The 18,148-nt window shown below is 33.8% G+C and overlaps 1 protein-coding gene across 9 annotated transcripts in view; it reads right to left on the bottom strand.

Moving 5' to 3' along the window:
• Positions 1-1,034: 1,034 nt before the first annotated feature.
• MATR3 (matrin 3) overlaps positions 1,035-18,148 on the bottom strand; it is a 29,942-nt gene continuing 12,828 nt past the window's right edge. For 8 of the 9 annotated variants that reach the window (XM_086702918.1, XM_086702908.1, XM_086702909.1 and 5 more), the window contains 13 exons: positions 13,982-14,043; positions 12,990-13,031; positions 12,542-12,654; positions 12,267-12,319; positions 11,497-11,622; positions 10,859-10,984; positions 10,499-10,666; positions 8,310-8,441; positions 7,367-7,410; positions 6,902-7,277; positions 4,924-5,290; positions 4,325-4,446; positions 1,035-2,255 (listed from right to left, as the gene is read on the bottom strand). In XM_086702918.1, the coding sequence (XP_086559044.1) occupies positions 2,205-2,255; positions 4,325-4,446; positions 4,924-5,290; positions 6,902-7,277; positions 7,367-7,410; positions 8,310-8,441; positions 10,499-10,666; positions 10,859-10,984; positions 11,497-11,622; positions 12,267-12,319; positions 12,542-12,654; positions 12,990-13,031; positions 13,982-14,043 (1,782 nt within the window). In that variant the 3' untranslated portion in view covers positions 1,035-2,204. The remainder of the gene's footprint in view (positions 2,256-4,324; positions 4,447-4,923; positions 5,291-6,901; positions 7,278-7,366; positions 7,411-8,309; positions 8,442-10,498; positions 10,667-10,858; positions 10,985-11,496; positions 11,623-12,266; positions 12,320-12,541; positions 12,655-12,989; positions 13,032-13,981; positions 14,044-18,148) is intronic. The other variant, XM_086702916.1, reaches the window with a different exon arrangement.

An 18,148-nucleotide genomic window follows, 5' to 3' on the forward strand; every position in this document is an offset into this window, starting at 1 on the left:
AAGAAGGAATTCAGGGAATAGAGTACCTTAAAATTTTCCTTAGAACCTTATTTAGACTATAGGAGATGGTGTAGTTGGTGGCCAGAAATTCACTCTGCTCATTAATAAAATTTCAAATGAAACTTTTAGGGTACCCTAATCAGTTTTACAGCTAGTCAATGAAAGCCTTATCAGAGTCACTCTGAGATCCCACATTTATGAGCTATATAGGCTTAAAAAATACTACTACTACTACAAATTTAAGGGGTTTCTAAAATTTTCCCTCACAGAGGATTTACCTAAAGGCTAAAATGGTGTCAGGCAAAATGTTCTTAAACTTGACAGCAGGTTTACGTGGAAACATTCCCATGAAAAAAGGTTTGCCATAATCTGGGAAATAGCTGTTACAGATTTATCTATCACTGGTAATTTATGTATGAGAATTTCTACTTCCTAAATGTTATCAAATGAAGACATTAAATTTTTTTTGTACAGCCTGGTACAGCCAACAAAGTAGGACCTATGGAAAAAAGCTATCACTGACAGGAAACAATTAGGGATTCCAATGCACATAAAATACTTTGGGTTGCTTGCTGTTAGTTAAGTTGGAATTAAAAGCTGGTAATTAGTAAAGGCCAAAATTAAACTACAGAAGTAAACTGGCAAGGATTTTTTGTACATGTCACATTAGAAAAACATTAACTGCCTCTGAGAAGTATACCATAAAATTTTGATTCATCTTTTAATACACCTGGATCTAAGAGTTTCAAAGAATTCCTAGAAATTCTTGTATTTTTTAAAATTAAAAATTTATTTTTTAACAATAGGTAATAAATCCCTTATACCAAGAATCCCAACAGATTTTGAAAAGCTAGTAGAACTAATTCTTGATATTCCATGTTATTCCCAACTTTACTGTTTTATACTTAAGCCTAAACACAAGCTTTTACCATTTCTTCACCCTTAGCATTTTAATGTCCAAAGGTTTTTAAAAGCCCCATTCCACACACCACTTTTTGTCATGTAACAGGAACAAGAAATCCACCAGCACCAAAAACTTTAAAACTCAGTTCTTTAGTAGCAGTCTTTAGAACACTCTAGATTAAAAATGTAATAATTTGTTAAAGCATGCAAAAGAGTGTAACAGTGAATAAAAACCACAACTGACAAAAATATTGGTTAACATTCCAAATATGTATAACCAATGAACTTGGCCTAGGTTTTTTTTTTTTTTTATTGGTATTCACTTCAGAAACTTGAATCCACAGATATAAGCAGTATATTACCAGAAAGTTACAAGTAAACACAGATTATACATGCAAATTTCTGTTCACAAAGGTCACATGTGCAGGTATATGAATTAGAAGCGTGCGTCTAGTTTATGGCCAAACTTTTTAAAATGCAGAAATGTAAAATTACATCTTGAAATATGAAGAGATGGTCTACACACTTCAAAAATCAAATGTTGCTTATACCAGATGTATGACAGCTACAGGATTCAAGTGACAAGCAATAAGATCTCAAGAAATTAATACTGCTCAAAGGGAACGGGAATATTTTTACATTTCACTGAAAATACATTGACTACTAGAATACGAAATCTAGCAGGAACTTAGGGGAAAAAAATTACAAAAATCTAAAGCCAATTACTTAGTATTTCTTATTACCTAAACAACAGCATGACATTAAAAGAAAACTGCACCTGCATTGTAATTGCCAATCTCATATTAATGAAGATATCCAAATAAAACGCAACCAAAAACCTTCAAACTCCAAATGATGAGAAGTCTGCAAAAGGCTCAGATTAAAATGCGGAATGTTTCAGATGAAAGTAATAAAAATACCATTGGTTTTGTTCTTTATTGAATGGAATCAAAAGTTTTGACATTTCTTTGAAGCGTGGAACTAAATTTCATTTCTCTGAATGATTCTAGGTCTCTTTTTTCTTAGTGGTGCAAGTTGTCTTAAGTAACTTACAAGTCAGTCTCTACAAAGTACTTCTGTCTGTTACCATTTTGATAAAACAAAAACAATTCTTCATTAACTTAACCGTATATGTATTTTTGCTGTAACACTTAACACATGAACAGACATCTAATATTTTTCCACTAAAACAAAAGAGTACAATAGTTTTCTTCTAACTACCAGTATTGTATTTAAAAAAGGTTAACATTAAAAACAAAGAACCATTATTTTCTTTGAAATTGTTAAGCTTCTTGCACATCTTAAGCTTCCTTCTTCTGCCTGCGTTCTTCTGCCAATTTATTCAGAAATTTCTGAAAAGGAAAAAAAAATTACAGGGATTAAATCACGTAAGAAACACCTAAGTGAATTCCAAAATGAAATATTCTATCCAAGTTTATTCAGAATTTGAGTGTAATTTAACTACAACCTTACCAATATTTTACAAATTCAATTATTCTTGTTAAGTCAGTGTACAAAACTAAACTAGTTCACAGTACACAATATATGGGGGAGAATGATAAAATGTGAAAAAAAGATTATTTCAACTTGCAATTAATATTAACTCACACAGTTAAGAAAACAAAGACCATACTTGCATAGAACTGCCACTGCTCCAAAAACACAGATTAGTTAAAATAACATGCATTTATTCAGTGTGCCTTCCGTTAAACTAACATTTTCTTAAAGGGCCAGCCAGCAGTATTTATTTTAAGTCTGTGGGCTGTTCTTTATTTCATCTACTCAATTCTGCTGTTACAGCAATAAAACCAGCCATTAACAGTACTTAACTGAATGACTGTGACTGTGTTCCCCCAGAACACCTCATTTACAAAAGCAGTGGCCCCTGTATTACACACCTGTAACTTCTAGGGTTCTTGGACATACTAAAACATTAATAAGTAACCTTCCCTCAACAAATCTAAAAGATCCAAAGTTTTTTTGACTTTTGGGTAGAATTTCTCAACTCTATCACAGTTTCTCCAAATTGCTGAGAGGGTTAAAAGCCACTATATCCTTAAGGGAAAAAACACTCAGGAAAGTATCAAGTCATTATCATAATCAGCAAAAATGTAGTGCATGGTAAATTTTAATGAAGTTGACAAAGTTCCTTTAGAATAAAGAGAGCCACCTCTCTTTAGAACACCTCCAATAGAACAAATATCTAGAAAATTGTAATAGCTAGAAAATATTTACAAGTCTATCATTTATAAAGTATCAAATACCAGGATACAACTTGTGTCTTAATACTCTTCTTTGTAACAGTTTCTGCCTCCATACAGCTAAATACCAAAACAAGTATTATTTGTTTGCTGCTACTAATGGGATTAACCACCATTCTTTTTTCATAGGCATAATGGGAAGATACATACAGATAGCAAAGAACATTTACATTTAAAACTAGTGACATAGCCAAGAACTGGAATTATTTCCTAAATTCAAGCCTATCTTTATCCATCTAAATCAACATACAGAGCACATTTGATGACTGAGTATACAATGAGCTCTGTATTAGAAAGCAGTGTAAAAAACCAGGTTATCTGTAATTCAGTTCTTTAACTTCTTTCAAGTTTTATACCATTATCTGTTTCAATAGTCCTTAAAAAAGTCACTAACAACAACACTGAATTTCAAAATCTAGTAAGAGAAATTTGTTATGCTTATTATTTATTCATTTATCCTTTTACCTTTATCTCTCATTGGTCATATAACTCACAAAATATCATTATTAATAAACAACTTAAAGGTGATATAAACATCATTAAGTATAAAGAGACATGGCACTTTATAGAAGTTGAAAAAGCTTTTCATTATTCCACTTGGGATTTCAGGCCTCCAGGATCTTCCCAATTAGAGAAATTACACTCTCACAACGCTTAGTCAAGAATATTTAAGGGGCGCCTGGGTGGCTCAGTCGGTTAAGCGTCCGACTTCAGCTCAGGTCACGATCTCGTGGTCCGTGAGTTCGAGCCCCGCGTCGGGCTCTGGGCTGAGGGCCCAGAGCCTGGAGCCTGCTTCCAATTCTGTGTCTCCCTCTCTCTCTGCCCCTCCCCCGTTCATGCTCTGTCTCTCTCTGTCTCAAAAATAAATAAACGTTAAAAAAAAAATTAAAAAAAAAAAAAAAAAGAATATTTAAGTAACTTTAATTACATCAGAATTTTAGAACATGGCTAGAAAATTATTCAATTGAATGTACCATAGAAAAAGGCTCAAGAGATGTTTCTAGAATCCACTAAACTGTTTAAGGCCCATCAATAAAGAAGTAAATGTGTCATCTCTAGGATGGGTCTACAGAAAGTACCACACACATTTTACTTTATACAAATTTACATAATTTGTTAGTTTTCATAAAAGAACCCTTCTATTTTAGGTTCAGCCTTACCTTTAATTTCTGATAATGAGGAAGGCTGCTGCAATGAGTATTCTTTGCAACTTCTTCATTTGTATAAAAGAGTGAACACAGCTTACAGTAAAACCCTGTTTTAGGTATCACATAGTCTATACCTAGAACACAAACATACATTCTTACAAATTTAGTAAACTGAAGATTTAATTAGTGTTGTCAAATCTCTTTTTCCGGTCAATGTAATTTGAACAAGATAATATTGGTGAGAAGTCCAATATAACCTAAGCTAAAACAAAACAAAAGCCATGATATCAGTAGTTAATTGTACTCAATTGACAGTTAAGGTCCCACCTAACTGCATTCTTAAAAAGGCAGAAATACAAAAGATAAAGAAAAAGCAATGTGACGTTCTCAGAAACCTTTATGCGGAGAAAGAATATATTATGAAATGGTAACAAAAGATAATACAAAATGAGAGTTGGTTAAGTGGAGAAGAATGTATTAAGATTTACAAAATGTTCTGCAGAGAAAAAGATTTAAAATGGTATCAGAGTTTATGTAAGACCAATTTAAAAATCTTATTTAATAAGAACTTGGGGAGGGTGAGAGGGGAAGAACAAAGCCTTAAATCTCACCAACAGGAACATTGGGCTGGTATGGTCCAATTCTATACTCATCTGGGATTGTATAGTCCTCCTTGTTTTCATCACTTTGGCCATCCGCATTTTCACTTGTATCTTTGTTGGGATCATCAGCATTCTCAGCAGATTCCGCACCTGGTTCTGTATTTTCCTCATTTTTAATTCCATTTTCCAACGCTGCTTCGTTTTCTTGATCAAGTTCCTCGATCTTGTCCACCTTAATTTCAACCAAACCATCATCATTTTTGTCACCAGATTTAAATGTCATGCCCGATTTACGAAGTTTCTGATGTTCCGAATCTTCCTCATCACCAACCTCATCTAGAGTGACAAAACCTTCCATACTCCCTGGGAAACGACGCTGTTAAGAAAGACAAATTTACTCTGCAACAATTATCCTGCAGCATCCCTTCCATTTGCTTTACTTGAAGGGAAAGGGATAGCGTCTTTGTCTTTATTTATTTTCTCAAAATACTGACTTGCTCCCCCAAAATCAGATTTTTTAAACAAAAAAACTTAGTTTTAAAACTAAATAAAGGCTTGCCTCACAAAAAGAGCAGAAAATAAATGAAATAAGGACATTATATTCTACACTTGCTGTAACTATTATGCTACAAGGGATTATGTATCAAAAATGTGATTTGATAAAAGTAGTTCAATGGTATCCTTTGGAAGACAGTATCTTAGGATACAACTGTTGTTTAGAGAATATGCAGTCTAAAATAGTGTAGTGGTTAAAAAAAAAAAAGCAAGCTCTAGAGCATGACCTATGTTTAAAGTTTAGATTCTGTCACTTACAAGCAGGAGGACTGTAGACAATTTATTAAACTTCTCTATGCCAAATTTATTCATTCATGAAATGGAGTCAACAAAGGTATCTACTACTTACAGTTACTTTGAGGACTAAATTAATTAGCATATAAAAAGAGCTTACAAAATTTATAGCATATAATAAATGCTCAATAATTATCAGCTCTTAAGACTGCAAATGGATTCTGCAACAATCCACTTCAAGGAAAATAACTTTATCTGACCTAGCCATCAACATCTGGAGATAAAAATTCGTTTTCTAATAGCTGGAACGTTGCTTACAAAAACCAATGGACCAAGATTACTGAGATCTCATTGTAACAGCCATTTAATGCAAAGGCATTTTAATACTCCAATCCTCATCATAGGTAATTCAGTACACCAGTCTCTTGTTTTACTCCTCTTTATGCTATGCATATGTTTGTCTATTTGAGTTCACTTTAAATGCTTTTATGTGTTCTCAAAAAAGGTCTTCAAATATTGAGTATCTTCAGATATTGAATTATCTGATCAAGCTTTTCGTTCTCAAATAGGAAAATTCTTCAAGTCTAACACTTTTTAAATGAGTGGCTGAATGTTTTAAGTATCTTGGGTCAGTTAACTTAAACTCACATCCCATCTTTTTAAAAGTTCGACTACCAGGCTGCCTACCAGTACTTACACACTACCACCACAGTACACAAATAAAAGTCAATTTCCTTCCTTGCTAAAAATTTCCCTGTGAGTTGACACTTTTTTATATCTATTTTATTTTATTTATTTATTTTTTTTTAACGTTTATTTATTATTTTTTTGGGACAGAGAGAGACAAAGCATGAACGGGGGAGGGGCAGAGAGAGAGGGAGACACAGAATCAGAAACAGGCTCCAGGCTCTGAGCCATCAGCCCAGAGCCCGACGCGGGGCTCGAACTCACGGAGTGCGAGATCGTGACCTGGCTGAAGTCGGACGCTTAACCGACTGCGCCACCCAGGCGCCCCTTTTTATATCTATTTTAAAAGTTACTTAACCTACTTATTGCAGAGTTTACTTTTAAAAATTTACCTGATTTTTTCGAATATAAGTGACTAATTCTCTTTAATCTGACCCTGCTAATGTAAATACGAAACATTTATCTTATCTAGTTTTCTGTTCAAACAGGTCAATATACAATCTCCCTTTACCTTTTTAAGCTTTTTCTTTGCAGCTGCTGAAGCACTGGCATTTCCATCTTTTTTCACAGCTTTGTCTGAAGGTTCCTTTTTCCCATCAGAAGCCACATCACCTAAATTAGCAAGATCTGTCTCATCTCCCACTGAACTGCCACTTTCTAGCAGTGCTGCTGCTTCTTCCTCATCGACAAGAAGCTCATCTTCAGATTCAAGAAGCATGTTAGGTTCTTGCTCTGCTTGGTCATCCTTTGTATCTTTTTCACCATCTTCACCTGACTTCTCCTCTTGTTCTTTACCTTCAGTTGTACTTTCAGTCTTCTGGGAACCATCAATTTTGGATTTCTTATCACTTGGGGATTCTTTGCCATCTGGAGAATAAGATCTTTTCCTGAAATCAAAAGGATACCCCTCAATTAATTCTGAGTTGGAAAACCAAAGTTTAAAATACTAGCGTATATACACACAAAACAAAATTACCGAGATTTATCTTTTTTCAGTAAGTCAATGCCTCTGTTGGGAATCTACAAGACAAAATTTTGTAGAAGTTAAATAAATATATTAGAATATGTTCATTTGCAGATTATATGATTATCCAATTAACTAACATTTGATAACCATCCTTTATATCACCAACTAAGCTTATTCAAGCTCTGTAACCGTACCTTAGAATTTAAGCTGCTTAGGGTCAGCAGTTCATTATAATCAACATTTCAACAAAGCAGCAGAGCAGTGGATAATAAATATTTTGGTAGCAGAGCTCTGTTCAAATAAAATCTTTAAATAGAATAAAGCAATAAAGGCATTTCTTACACAATACCATTAAAAAAACAAAACACTTCTGAAGAACACCAGGGGGGAAAAAGGTTGGTATCTTTAAAAAACCAAATCCTGGGGCGCCTGGGTGGCTCAGTCAGGTTAAGCGGCCGACTTCAGCTCAGGTCATGATCTCGCGGTGAGTTCGAGCCCCGCATCCAGCTCTGTGCTGACAGCTCAGAGCCTGGAGCCTGTTTCGGATTCTGTGTCTCCCTCTCTCTGACCCTCCCTCGTTCATGCTGTCTCAAAAATAAATAAACGTTAAAAAAAAATTTTTTTTTAAAAACCAAATCCTTTATTCTTAGCAAACAAAAATGTTTATAAGAATGCCATGGCGTGGGGCGCCCAGGTGACTCAGTTGATTAGGCATCTGATCCTTGATTTTGGCTTAGGTCATGATCTCACAGTTTATGGAATCGAGCCCTGAGTCAGGTTCTTCCCCGACAGCATGGCGCCTGCTTGGGATTCTCTCTCTCCCTTTCTCTCAGCCCCCTCGCCCTCAGCTTGGTGTTGTTCTGTATCTTAAAAAAAAAAAAAAAAAAAAAATGCTGTGGCTTAAAATATGTGAGATAGATTTTATAATGATGACAAATCCAGTACTACATACCCTCAGTACCAATTTTTTATATTTTTCTGACAAGTCAACTTTAACACATCTCCCCTGAAACCAAAGGGCCTTTTTCAAACAGTGGTCGACCATTGCCATTGCATCTTCTCTGGTCTCCATCTCAATAAAAGCCTTTAAAAAAAAAAAAAAAAAAGAAAGAAAAAAGAAAAAAAAAGAAGAACATTAGTTTTCAAAGAACTGCATTTAACTCTGGTGATTATTTTTTTAATCCATCTGTTAGGAAAATTTAGTTTTTTAATAGAGACCCCAGTAAAAGTTAAAAATCACCCAATTACAAAGTAGCACTAAATATTAAAACATCTATATGTTTTCTGTACGTTTTCTGTAATATAAATAAAAAGATAAAGTAATTAGCTTAGAAGCTATTACTCAAAATACTGTAAGAAAAATTAATTAAAAAAGTATGGGGGCAACCTGGGTAGCTTAGTAGGTTCGGTGTCTGACTCTTGATTTCAGCTCAGGTTGTGATCCCAGGGTCATGGGATCAAGCCCCGCGTCAGGCTCTGTGCTGACAGTGTGGAACCTACTTGGGATTCTCTCTCCCTTTCTCTGACCCTTCTGTCACATTCTCTCTCAAAATAAAAAGTCTGGACAGGGGCACCTGTCAGTTAAGTACCCAACTCTTGCTTTCTGCCCCTCCCCTGCTTGTGCTCTCTCAAAAATAAACAAACATTAAAACAATAAAAAAAATAGTCTGGAAAGATACAAACTCAGAATGCCCTTAAAAAAGACTTAACAACAGGGGAACCTGAGTTGCTCAGTGGGTTGGGTGTCAGACTTTGGCTCAGATCATGATCTCATGGTTGGGGAATTCAAGCGCCATGTCTGGCTCTGTGCTGACAGTTCAGAGCCTGGAGCCTGCTTCAGATTCTGTGTCTCCCACTACTCTCCCGCTCGTGCGTACTCTCTCGCTCAGAAACAATACACATTAAGGGGAGGTGTGGGTGGCTGGCTTGGCGGGTGGCTGGCTCATGGTTCGTGGGTTCAAGCCCCATGTCAGGCTCTGTGCTGACGGCTTGGAGCCTGGAACCTGCTTCAGATTCTCTGTCTCCCTCTCTCTGCCCCTCTCCTGCTCCCACTCTGTCTCTCCCTCCCTCTCTCTCAAAAATAAACATTAAAAATAAATGTTTAAAAAATAAACATTAAAAAATATTAAAAAAAAAGAGTTAACAAAATAAACATTCTCCTTACTCTGGATTTTTAAAATGAAAAATACAAGTTAACAACTTAATTCACCCATTCAATTCACTTAATTTGAAGTCTAAAACATCTACAGAGTTAAAGCACTCTTGGATAATGATGGTGTGATTATAAATTGGTACTATTTTTTTAAGACCAATTTGGCAATATCAAAGTAAAAAAGACATCAGGATCCAAAAGTCTAATTCTGAAATTTTATCCTTCAATTATATGATCTGAATATGCAAAAATTCACATGCTGCCAAGTCCAAAGCAACACCAATGGTACAGTCCAAAAAACTAGCAACTCTAAATATCCACCAACTCAAGAAGTTAAATTTGTTATAGTTTTTAGTCAATGTAATCCACACAAGGAATGATATAATACCACTTGAGGGAAGAAAAAACAGCATAACTATACACAAACTAATATTTTTGAAAGCAAACTTTAAAAACAAATAGTGTTACTAGTCTAGGCAAGAGAAGGAAATCTTTACTTCCCACTTTATAATTTTCAGTATTTATCTTTATACATTAAGAAAATCTAGTAGGACTTAAAGAAATCACCAATTATCAGTTAGGCTAAGAATATTTATCTAGGAGGGGAGACTGGGTGGCTCAGTCAGTTGAGCTTCCAATTTTGGCTCAGGTCATGAACTCATGGTTCCTGAGTTTGAGCCCTGTGTCAGGCTCTGTGCTGACAGCTCAGAGCCTGGAACCTGCTTCATATTCTATCTCTCCCTCTCTTTTTCTCAAAAATAAACAAACATTAAAAAAAAAAAATTTTTTTTGAATTTTTAAAAAGAAAATTTATCTATGAGAAGATGAATTTAATTACCTCCCCCTTCACTAAAAATATATACCAAAAAAAAACCAAAAACAACCCAAAACAAAACAAAAAACCCAAACAAGAAACAACCAAACAAAAAACCCCTAAAAGTGAGATTTACTGAAAAGTAATCTTAAAAACCTTTTATCTGTGGTATTACCTGGCTTTTCATCCTCATCAGTATATAATTTTTAATTTTTCCGTAAGGTTCAGCAAGCTTGAGAACTGCACTATCTGAATAGCCAGAATGAGGTAAATTGCTGAGATGTATCACACGCCCAAGTTCTTGCTTCTGATCAAATTTCTGGTCTGGTTTCCCTTCAGGTTTCTAAATAATAAACAGAAAACAACAATAGGTAAACAAACAAAAGGCAAGTCAAATGTTGGTAGGTATGCCATACTTACTTACTGACAGTTAAGATAATCCTATTTATTAGTAGCAACTTAAAATAGCTAGTTAATAAACATTAAAATGATGTACAAATGTTGGTGGTACAAATGGGAAAAGAATTGTTATTACCTTTATTCTTTTATACTTCTGGGATAAGTGAACTCTCACTGGCTTGCCAAATACTAATGCTGGTGTGGTTGTGTAATAATCCACTGCAGCCTGAGCATCCTCTGTGGTTGCCATTTCAATAAATGCCTAAAATTGCACAAAATTAATACTTCTAAAACAAAACAGAAACACCACCCAAGTCTTTCTAGATATATTTAATCATTAGGAAGCATTTTTAAGAGTCTGAAAGAACAAAAATCCCAAAATTGCTATTTGCTCTTTTATTAAAGGTCATCTCAGATTACCTTCATGCTATTCAACTGTGATTTATTATGTCTACTGGATTTGAAATAATAACTTGGCACTATTTTGATAAAAGTGTGGAATCACTTCTCAAAGAATTACCATCCTTTTATAGCTCGTATAGTAACGTAATGACAATTTAACTGCTTAAGGATCACAATTAATAAAGTTACTCAATAATCCGTTAGGACTAGAATTTACTATTATTGACGTGCATCAACTATTTGCTTTTTTCTCTATCACATTCCATGTTAATGATTTAAGAATACACGGAGCTCTTTTTCAAATACAAAATCAAAAAAAAAACCTTTAAGAAGTATATTAGTAATGAATACGGCACTGATTTCAACTCATACCTCATTAATTTTATTTAGAATCAGATGATTTGAAATGACTCCAAATGGTTCTACCAACTGTAATAGTTGGTATCTCAAGTTTTTCCCTCGCTGAAAATCCATGATATGAACAACGCGGCTGGTTTCCTATCCATTAGGAAAAAAAAATCAAGTCAAGAGGTCTCTTTAGAATCAAGACGAAAGGACTTTCATAGTCTAACCAGAATAGATTTAAAACAACTCAAAGCATTCTAGAGAATTTTGTAACTACACAGGAAATCAGATTCACTGGAGTATATCTTGAAGATTCAGAAAACAGACTCTGGACTGGTTTTAAAAAAGAATACTGTGTGCTTAACTGGATAGCAAAATTTGTTACACTCAAGGTGTAATCTCTATAGTATGGGTATATGAAAATGAAAACGTTTATCAAAGTCATATAAAAGGCTGATTATTTTCAAATTATAGCAGTCTCCCTATAATAAAGGATTACAACACAGATTCAAAACACAAGGATTTGAAAGGTAAGTAAAAAAAAAAAAAGGCGGGGGGGGGGGGCAAGGAGTGCCTGGTGGCTGGGTTGTCCAATTCTTGATTTTCGGCTCAGGTCATGATCTCACAGTTGTGAGATGGAGCCTCTGCACTGATTGTGGAGCCTGCTTAAGGATTCTCTCTCCCTCTGCCCCTCCCCCATGTGTACACTCAGGCTCTCTCTCTCTCAAGGGGGGAAAAAGTTAAATCACATTTCCCCAAACAGCAAATAAAGTAAAATCAAAAGCTGTATTACTGACCACTCTGCCTTTTTGCATGTGTCTTGGTCCTTGCAGGTTTCCATTCCCAGCACCTTTATGGAGAAAAAGTTACTTTTTTCAGTCTTATAATAAGTATGAAAACTGGCCATCTTTCAACACAAACCAGAGTTTATCAAAAATACCAGGAGAACCATGTCTTTTAATGTGATGCTATTTTCTAATAACATTTCAATGAGCCTTCTTTTGCCTCTAATCACTACATTTAATTTTTATGGTGAAAGTTCTTAGGGAAAAGTAACAAATTTTATAATCACCCAGATTTCCTCTTGGTCCAACTGCTGGTCCCCCAAGATGAAATGAGGGGGGTGGAGGTCCCAGAATTCCTGGTGCTGGGTTTGTTGATTGCTGCAACATGAATGGATCACCCCTAGTAATGTGAGACATAAAATATAAAAAATGACAAAGAGGTCTATCAGAAGTAATTAAGATTTATTGTTAAAACACCCCTTTTATGATTGTAATTCCAATCTCTGTAGGCATTTTTATGTGAAGTAACTGGGGAAAAGGCTACAAAAATAACATAATAAAAATTACTAGCATAATATAGTTTCTAAAGAATCTTTTACCCAGTGACTTTTACCAAACTCTCATATTCGATAAAGATATTCATGAAATATTTTTTGTTTATAAATTTTGAAAGTTTAACCTGAATTCCTTATAATGATCTCCTTTACAAACAACAGCTTAAAAATTTTAACTTACATTGTGTGTCCTGTATCATTGTCAGGATTCCATTCGGGGTAGCTTTAAAGAGACCAGAAAATTAACTTTAAAATAAAACTGTCCTTTTCACAAATAGCCTTGTTTGGCCTTTAAAACAAGAGATTATTTATTAGTAGAGTTAATGAGAGTCTAAGTGTTAGAAATATCACAGTTTACAACATCATAGATATTTCCAAAAACATCAAATTAATCCAAATGAACAAGAATAATCTTGTTCAGTATTGCAAAAGTAGGTAATATATATTGAAGTTTAATTTTTTAATCTATTTGGTAAGTCGTAAGTAAGGAAAGCACTGCATGGAGAATTGGAAATGTGCATCTACAGGGAAATGAGAACTGACCACAGATTTTCCTTCTCCAATATTAAATACCAGTACCCACTATAGAGGTGAGCTGTGGCACTACAAAAGAAAAGAAAACCCAACAGAGCTAACATATGTGAAAACTGGCACTCTAGTGAAGAATGGCTATGTGTGCTGTTTAGGCAGGGAGATTCTTTAGGAATCCAATTCCATTCCAGCAGCTTAAATCATAACCAAAGGTAAGTCAAAAGCAAAAAATACATCTTGAAGGATTTTGTTTGACAACTAACTTGTGATTTCTAATGACTTTTCCCCTTTTCTACTATTTTTAGAGCATGTATCATGGTTATTGAAAATGTTTAAGTCTATTGTACACATCCAAGCCCATCTTTAAGTCTATTTTAAATTCTTTCAATTTGTAGAAAAGAACCAAGGTTTATTTGCCCTACAAGTAGTATTAAATAATAAAATACCACTATCACTGCACCTAATATTTCAAATGAGATTCCAGATCTAAACATTTTGTTTTCAATTAGTAATGCCTGGTCGATATCAACTATGCAGTGATAACAATGTGGATATTACAAGCAAATGATGAATTCCCAAAACCAATCAATGGCTGTTTCTGATTCACGGTATGGATGCTTTAAAGGTATTTCAAACTCCTACATTTCAAGAAGAAGCTGGCATCGACGACTGTGACTTGCTCCATTGATATGTTGACTCCACTCCTGCAGTAAAGTAAATTAGTAGAATTAACAAAAATAAAGCTAAAATATTTTCATCTGAACCATTCAAATTCTAGAAAGTTAATCTATTTGCAGTATCATAGGCTGTAGAAACATGTGACCATTCATTAGTCACAGTTAATTAATTTAAAACCATTTCTCTTAATCCTTGCAGCTTGATCCTGCCCTCAAATACGCCATGCACATTCTTGGAAAAACTGGATAACTTAGTTAACATACTAATAGACCTGACAGGGAAAAGACAGAGTTAATAAAGATCAAGAATAACTGACCTTGACATCAGCTAGACAGTCTAATCTTTGCTGTGGATCAAACTGGATTATATATATAACTGCCTTTATAAAACTCTAAATATGATAAAATATCCATGCTTCTACTTTTCTAGAAATGTTATGTGAACAATTAGTTAAAAATAGAATATTTCATTTAATCCAGACTTGAGGCATTTTCCAAGTGTATTACAGCCATAAAAAGGTAAGATTCAACAGAAATGGCTTTTCCAAAAAAATAAAACAAAAAAACCCCGTTTATAAAAAAAACTAAGCTGCTATTTTATTTCCCAAAAGTAAAGAAGCAAATTTCAGGAATTTCTGTTTCCAAATTTTAGAGAGGGAAACATTATGTTCTTTAGTATTTGTACTCCTCTGTGGTAATTTTGAATTTAAGGGATTAACTTTTTTCCTATTTTAAGCAAATAAACTTTCTTTAGTTATAAATCCACATATAAATGATCAACATTTTAGACAAGGAGAGTTAAGAAAAGTAGACTCTGACGCCAGACTGCCTAGGATCCATTATCAAGGTGTCACTTAGTAGATATGAATCCTTGGTACATGTTATTGAAATTTGCTAGGATTCAATATTCTTTTAGAATTTTGTGAAAAATGAGTAAATTAATAAAAGTAAACTGCTTATCAGAACATTGCCAGGGACATAAGAAGTGCTCAAAAAAGAAAAAAGTGTACTAAAAGCTATCTTATTTTAGAATTCCTGCTTTATAAAAGTATTGTTTCATAAATTCCCACAAAGTGAGGCAATTTTTGTAATATCCACACTACCTAACACATTACATTTGGAACATAAAAATACAGGCAATGTTTTTAAAAGGGGGTATCACTTAGAGCTGAACTAAAACAAGAAACAAAATTACAAGACATACGTTCTTGGAAAGCTTCAGAATGGTATTTCTTAAAAAAAAAAAAAAAAAAGTCTATTACAACTGTCTACATACTTCCTCTTCCCTAATAGCATTAACTAAAATCCCATGAAACAAGTATGGACACTATCTCTACAAGCTAGATTGTCTCTTAAAAATCATGTCTAATACCTAAGGAACTTGAAGAAATCTCTCCAGCTGGCTCCACCACCAGTTATTTGGGATATAAAAAATTTGTACTTGCAAAACAATAGACTACTGAATTATTGGAGGACACTTTAAAAATGGCTGTAAGCAAGAGGCACCATAAGTAAAGTTCACCCAATTCAGAAGAGGGATTAAACAAATAACTTAGAATTTTCTGGACTAAAAATATTCAGATTTTATTTAAAATGTCCTTGAGAAATAGTGTACTGGGAGAGGAGTAAAAGTTACTGTATTAGGCACACTTCTAATTTTCAGGAGATGGAAAGGGTATGCAGTTGAACAGAAAACTATTTATATCGAATCCTCTATGCTCTTTAAAGGTTCAAATTTATGGTAAATTGTGGTTGGTCTTTCAAAGCACTAGAAGGCAGGCCAAGATCAAAGAAGCCTTAGGTACCTCCCAAGCCCACCCATTCCTAACCTGCACTATGACACCCCATCTTTGGTTTAAGGTGAGGGTTAAGAGACGAAATTGTTTTTAAAAAAACCTGTATCCTTGGATTCTACATTGAGGTAATTTTCACATCAGATTAATAAAGAAAAAGGATTCCCTTTTTGAATGCAGAAGTTCTGTAGGAAAACTATATTTGCCTTGATGTCTTTGAGATAACTAAATTATACAAAGAAAGGATAATTTGGAGAAGCACTTCTGGAATGGCAGAATAAAGAATAATTTAAGGGCTTCTAGAATAATACTAAAAGGAAAAATGTGAACTCAAGTGACAAGACAGTGAAAAGGCTGTAATGGGTACTTTTCTTTAAGTGAAAGGAATAGGAGGGAACTTTGAGGTTGTGTAGAAAAGCTACTTGACATTCTAAACTGACCTAGAAAGAAATAAAAGCAACACCATCACTGAAAGTCATTTAAAATATCAAATGATGACAAATTAGATCAAGTTTTAAACCTAAAAGTTTATTTCACACAGTAAGATGAAGTTTTGATCATGTAAGCTATTTACTATTACCACTAAGTGAAAAGAACAGATTTTCCAAGTTATGCAGCAATACCAGAGAGCAGGATGAAATGTTAAAAAATTTTCATTATCTACTTTCACCACAGGAATTTTCTCTCAAGTCATTGAAATGAGAAAGGACCACAACTAAAGGCAAATAATTTTTTCAATAATGCAGATACCCAGAAAACATCAGCTATGTTAAGGAAACTAGAATACATTAAGAGAACCCAAATGCTTAAAATTCTTAAAATTGGTTCAATTTACAAATACAAATTTTGTAAATCAATCAATCAATCAATCAAAGAGCCTCAAGTAATTCTTAAATGTCCCCAATATTGTGACAGAATACCAAAACTAGCTAGGGCCTAAGCATTTTTACAAATTAAAAATACCTCTTGCACTAGTTAGGGTATCTTACTCTTGAATCCAAAGTTTCATCAGATATTTTCAAGATGTTCTTTTGTTAATTTAGATCCATTTAACTATAGTTATTTGTTAATAATATTGGAGAAAAGAATAATCACATATAGTAACAGAAACTTTTCTCTCATTAAAGCCCTCTTGTAGTTTCTTGTAGTGCATTTGTGTCATTTTACTGTTTTTTCTATGTGCAAGCAACAAAGGCAAATTACTGCTCAAAGTCAGAATAAGGAGATATCCAGAAACAGCTCTTGATGTATGATGACTCCATTAGCTAAGATTTTAAGTCCTTTATAATCACTGTCATTTGAGACACTGTAACTAGCTATTTTCCTTGGAATTTAGAGATCCTATCTGAGAACAATGATCATATTGCTATTTCTGCAAAAGGCAACAAGTAACAGAAAAAACGGAGTCACCAAAGTTTTGTGGACCATTTCATTAAATCAACTCCCACCAGGGTGACAACTTTATTCAACGTATTTGAAAAAAGACAACACTAAAGACACCTATCAAATAAATTTCCTAACTTTTTTTGAAGGGGTTCTAGGTCTTCATTGAAAATTAATCTATGAATTTAAATTTAGCATTCAATGTTAATTCACTTTATTTGCAGACTAAAATGTTCTTTGTGTTGTACTTTACACATTAATACGAAAGACTTCTGTATTATAGAAATACATATTTACCTAAGAATTAACTTCTTAAAGATATTTTTTAAAGTACTCTGTAAATTCAAATATAGTAAGTCTCTTAATTATCTGAGGCAAAAATACTGAGATCCAAATACAGAAAAGGGAGTGACTGGTAACACTTTTAAATAGAATATTAAAAACAAAATCACTCATGATCTGTGATTTAGTTTACTCAAAAATCAAGTCACTAAAAAATGCATTTTAAAGGGATACATATGAGAAGGAAATGACCCTTCCAGATGTTACTGTAAAGAAAAAAACCCTGTCATCGTAATCATCAAATCAATTTCATGGTAGCAACATGTGAAGCAGAATAACTATACAGCACATCAGGAAATATGGACGGTCAGAGATCATAGATCAAGCTAGTGGAGTGCTAAATTGTTGACTTTTAAGTCAACTGCACTGTATATCGAAAAAAAAACCTTGGTGAGAATGAGGAATATTGAAAACATTCAAAGAGAAAGGACAACATATTTAAAAGGGCATTTTGAAAAAGCTCCCATTTTGCTGGATGTGATAATTAAAGCAAAGGAGAATTAGATATATATATATATATATATACATATATATATTTTTTTGTTGCTCAAATGACTAAACCAGAAGTCTAAGCCTAGTCAGAAAAAGAATATGCTTATGAGGAACATAGAGCA

Source organism: Puma concolor, chromosome A1 (genome assembly GCF_028749965.1).
Source record: "Puma concolor isolate L17-30 chromosome A1, mPumCon1.1.hap2, whole genome shotgun sequence".
Classification (NCBI taxonomy): domain Eukaryota; kingdom Metazoa; phylum Chordata; class Mammalia; order Carnivora; family Felidae; genus Puma; species Puma concolor.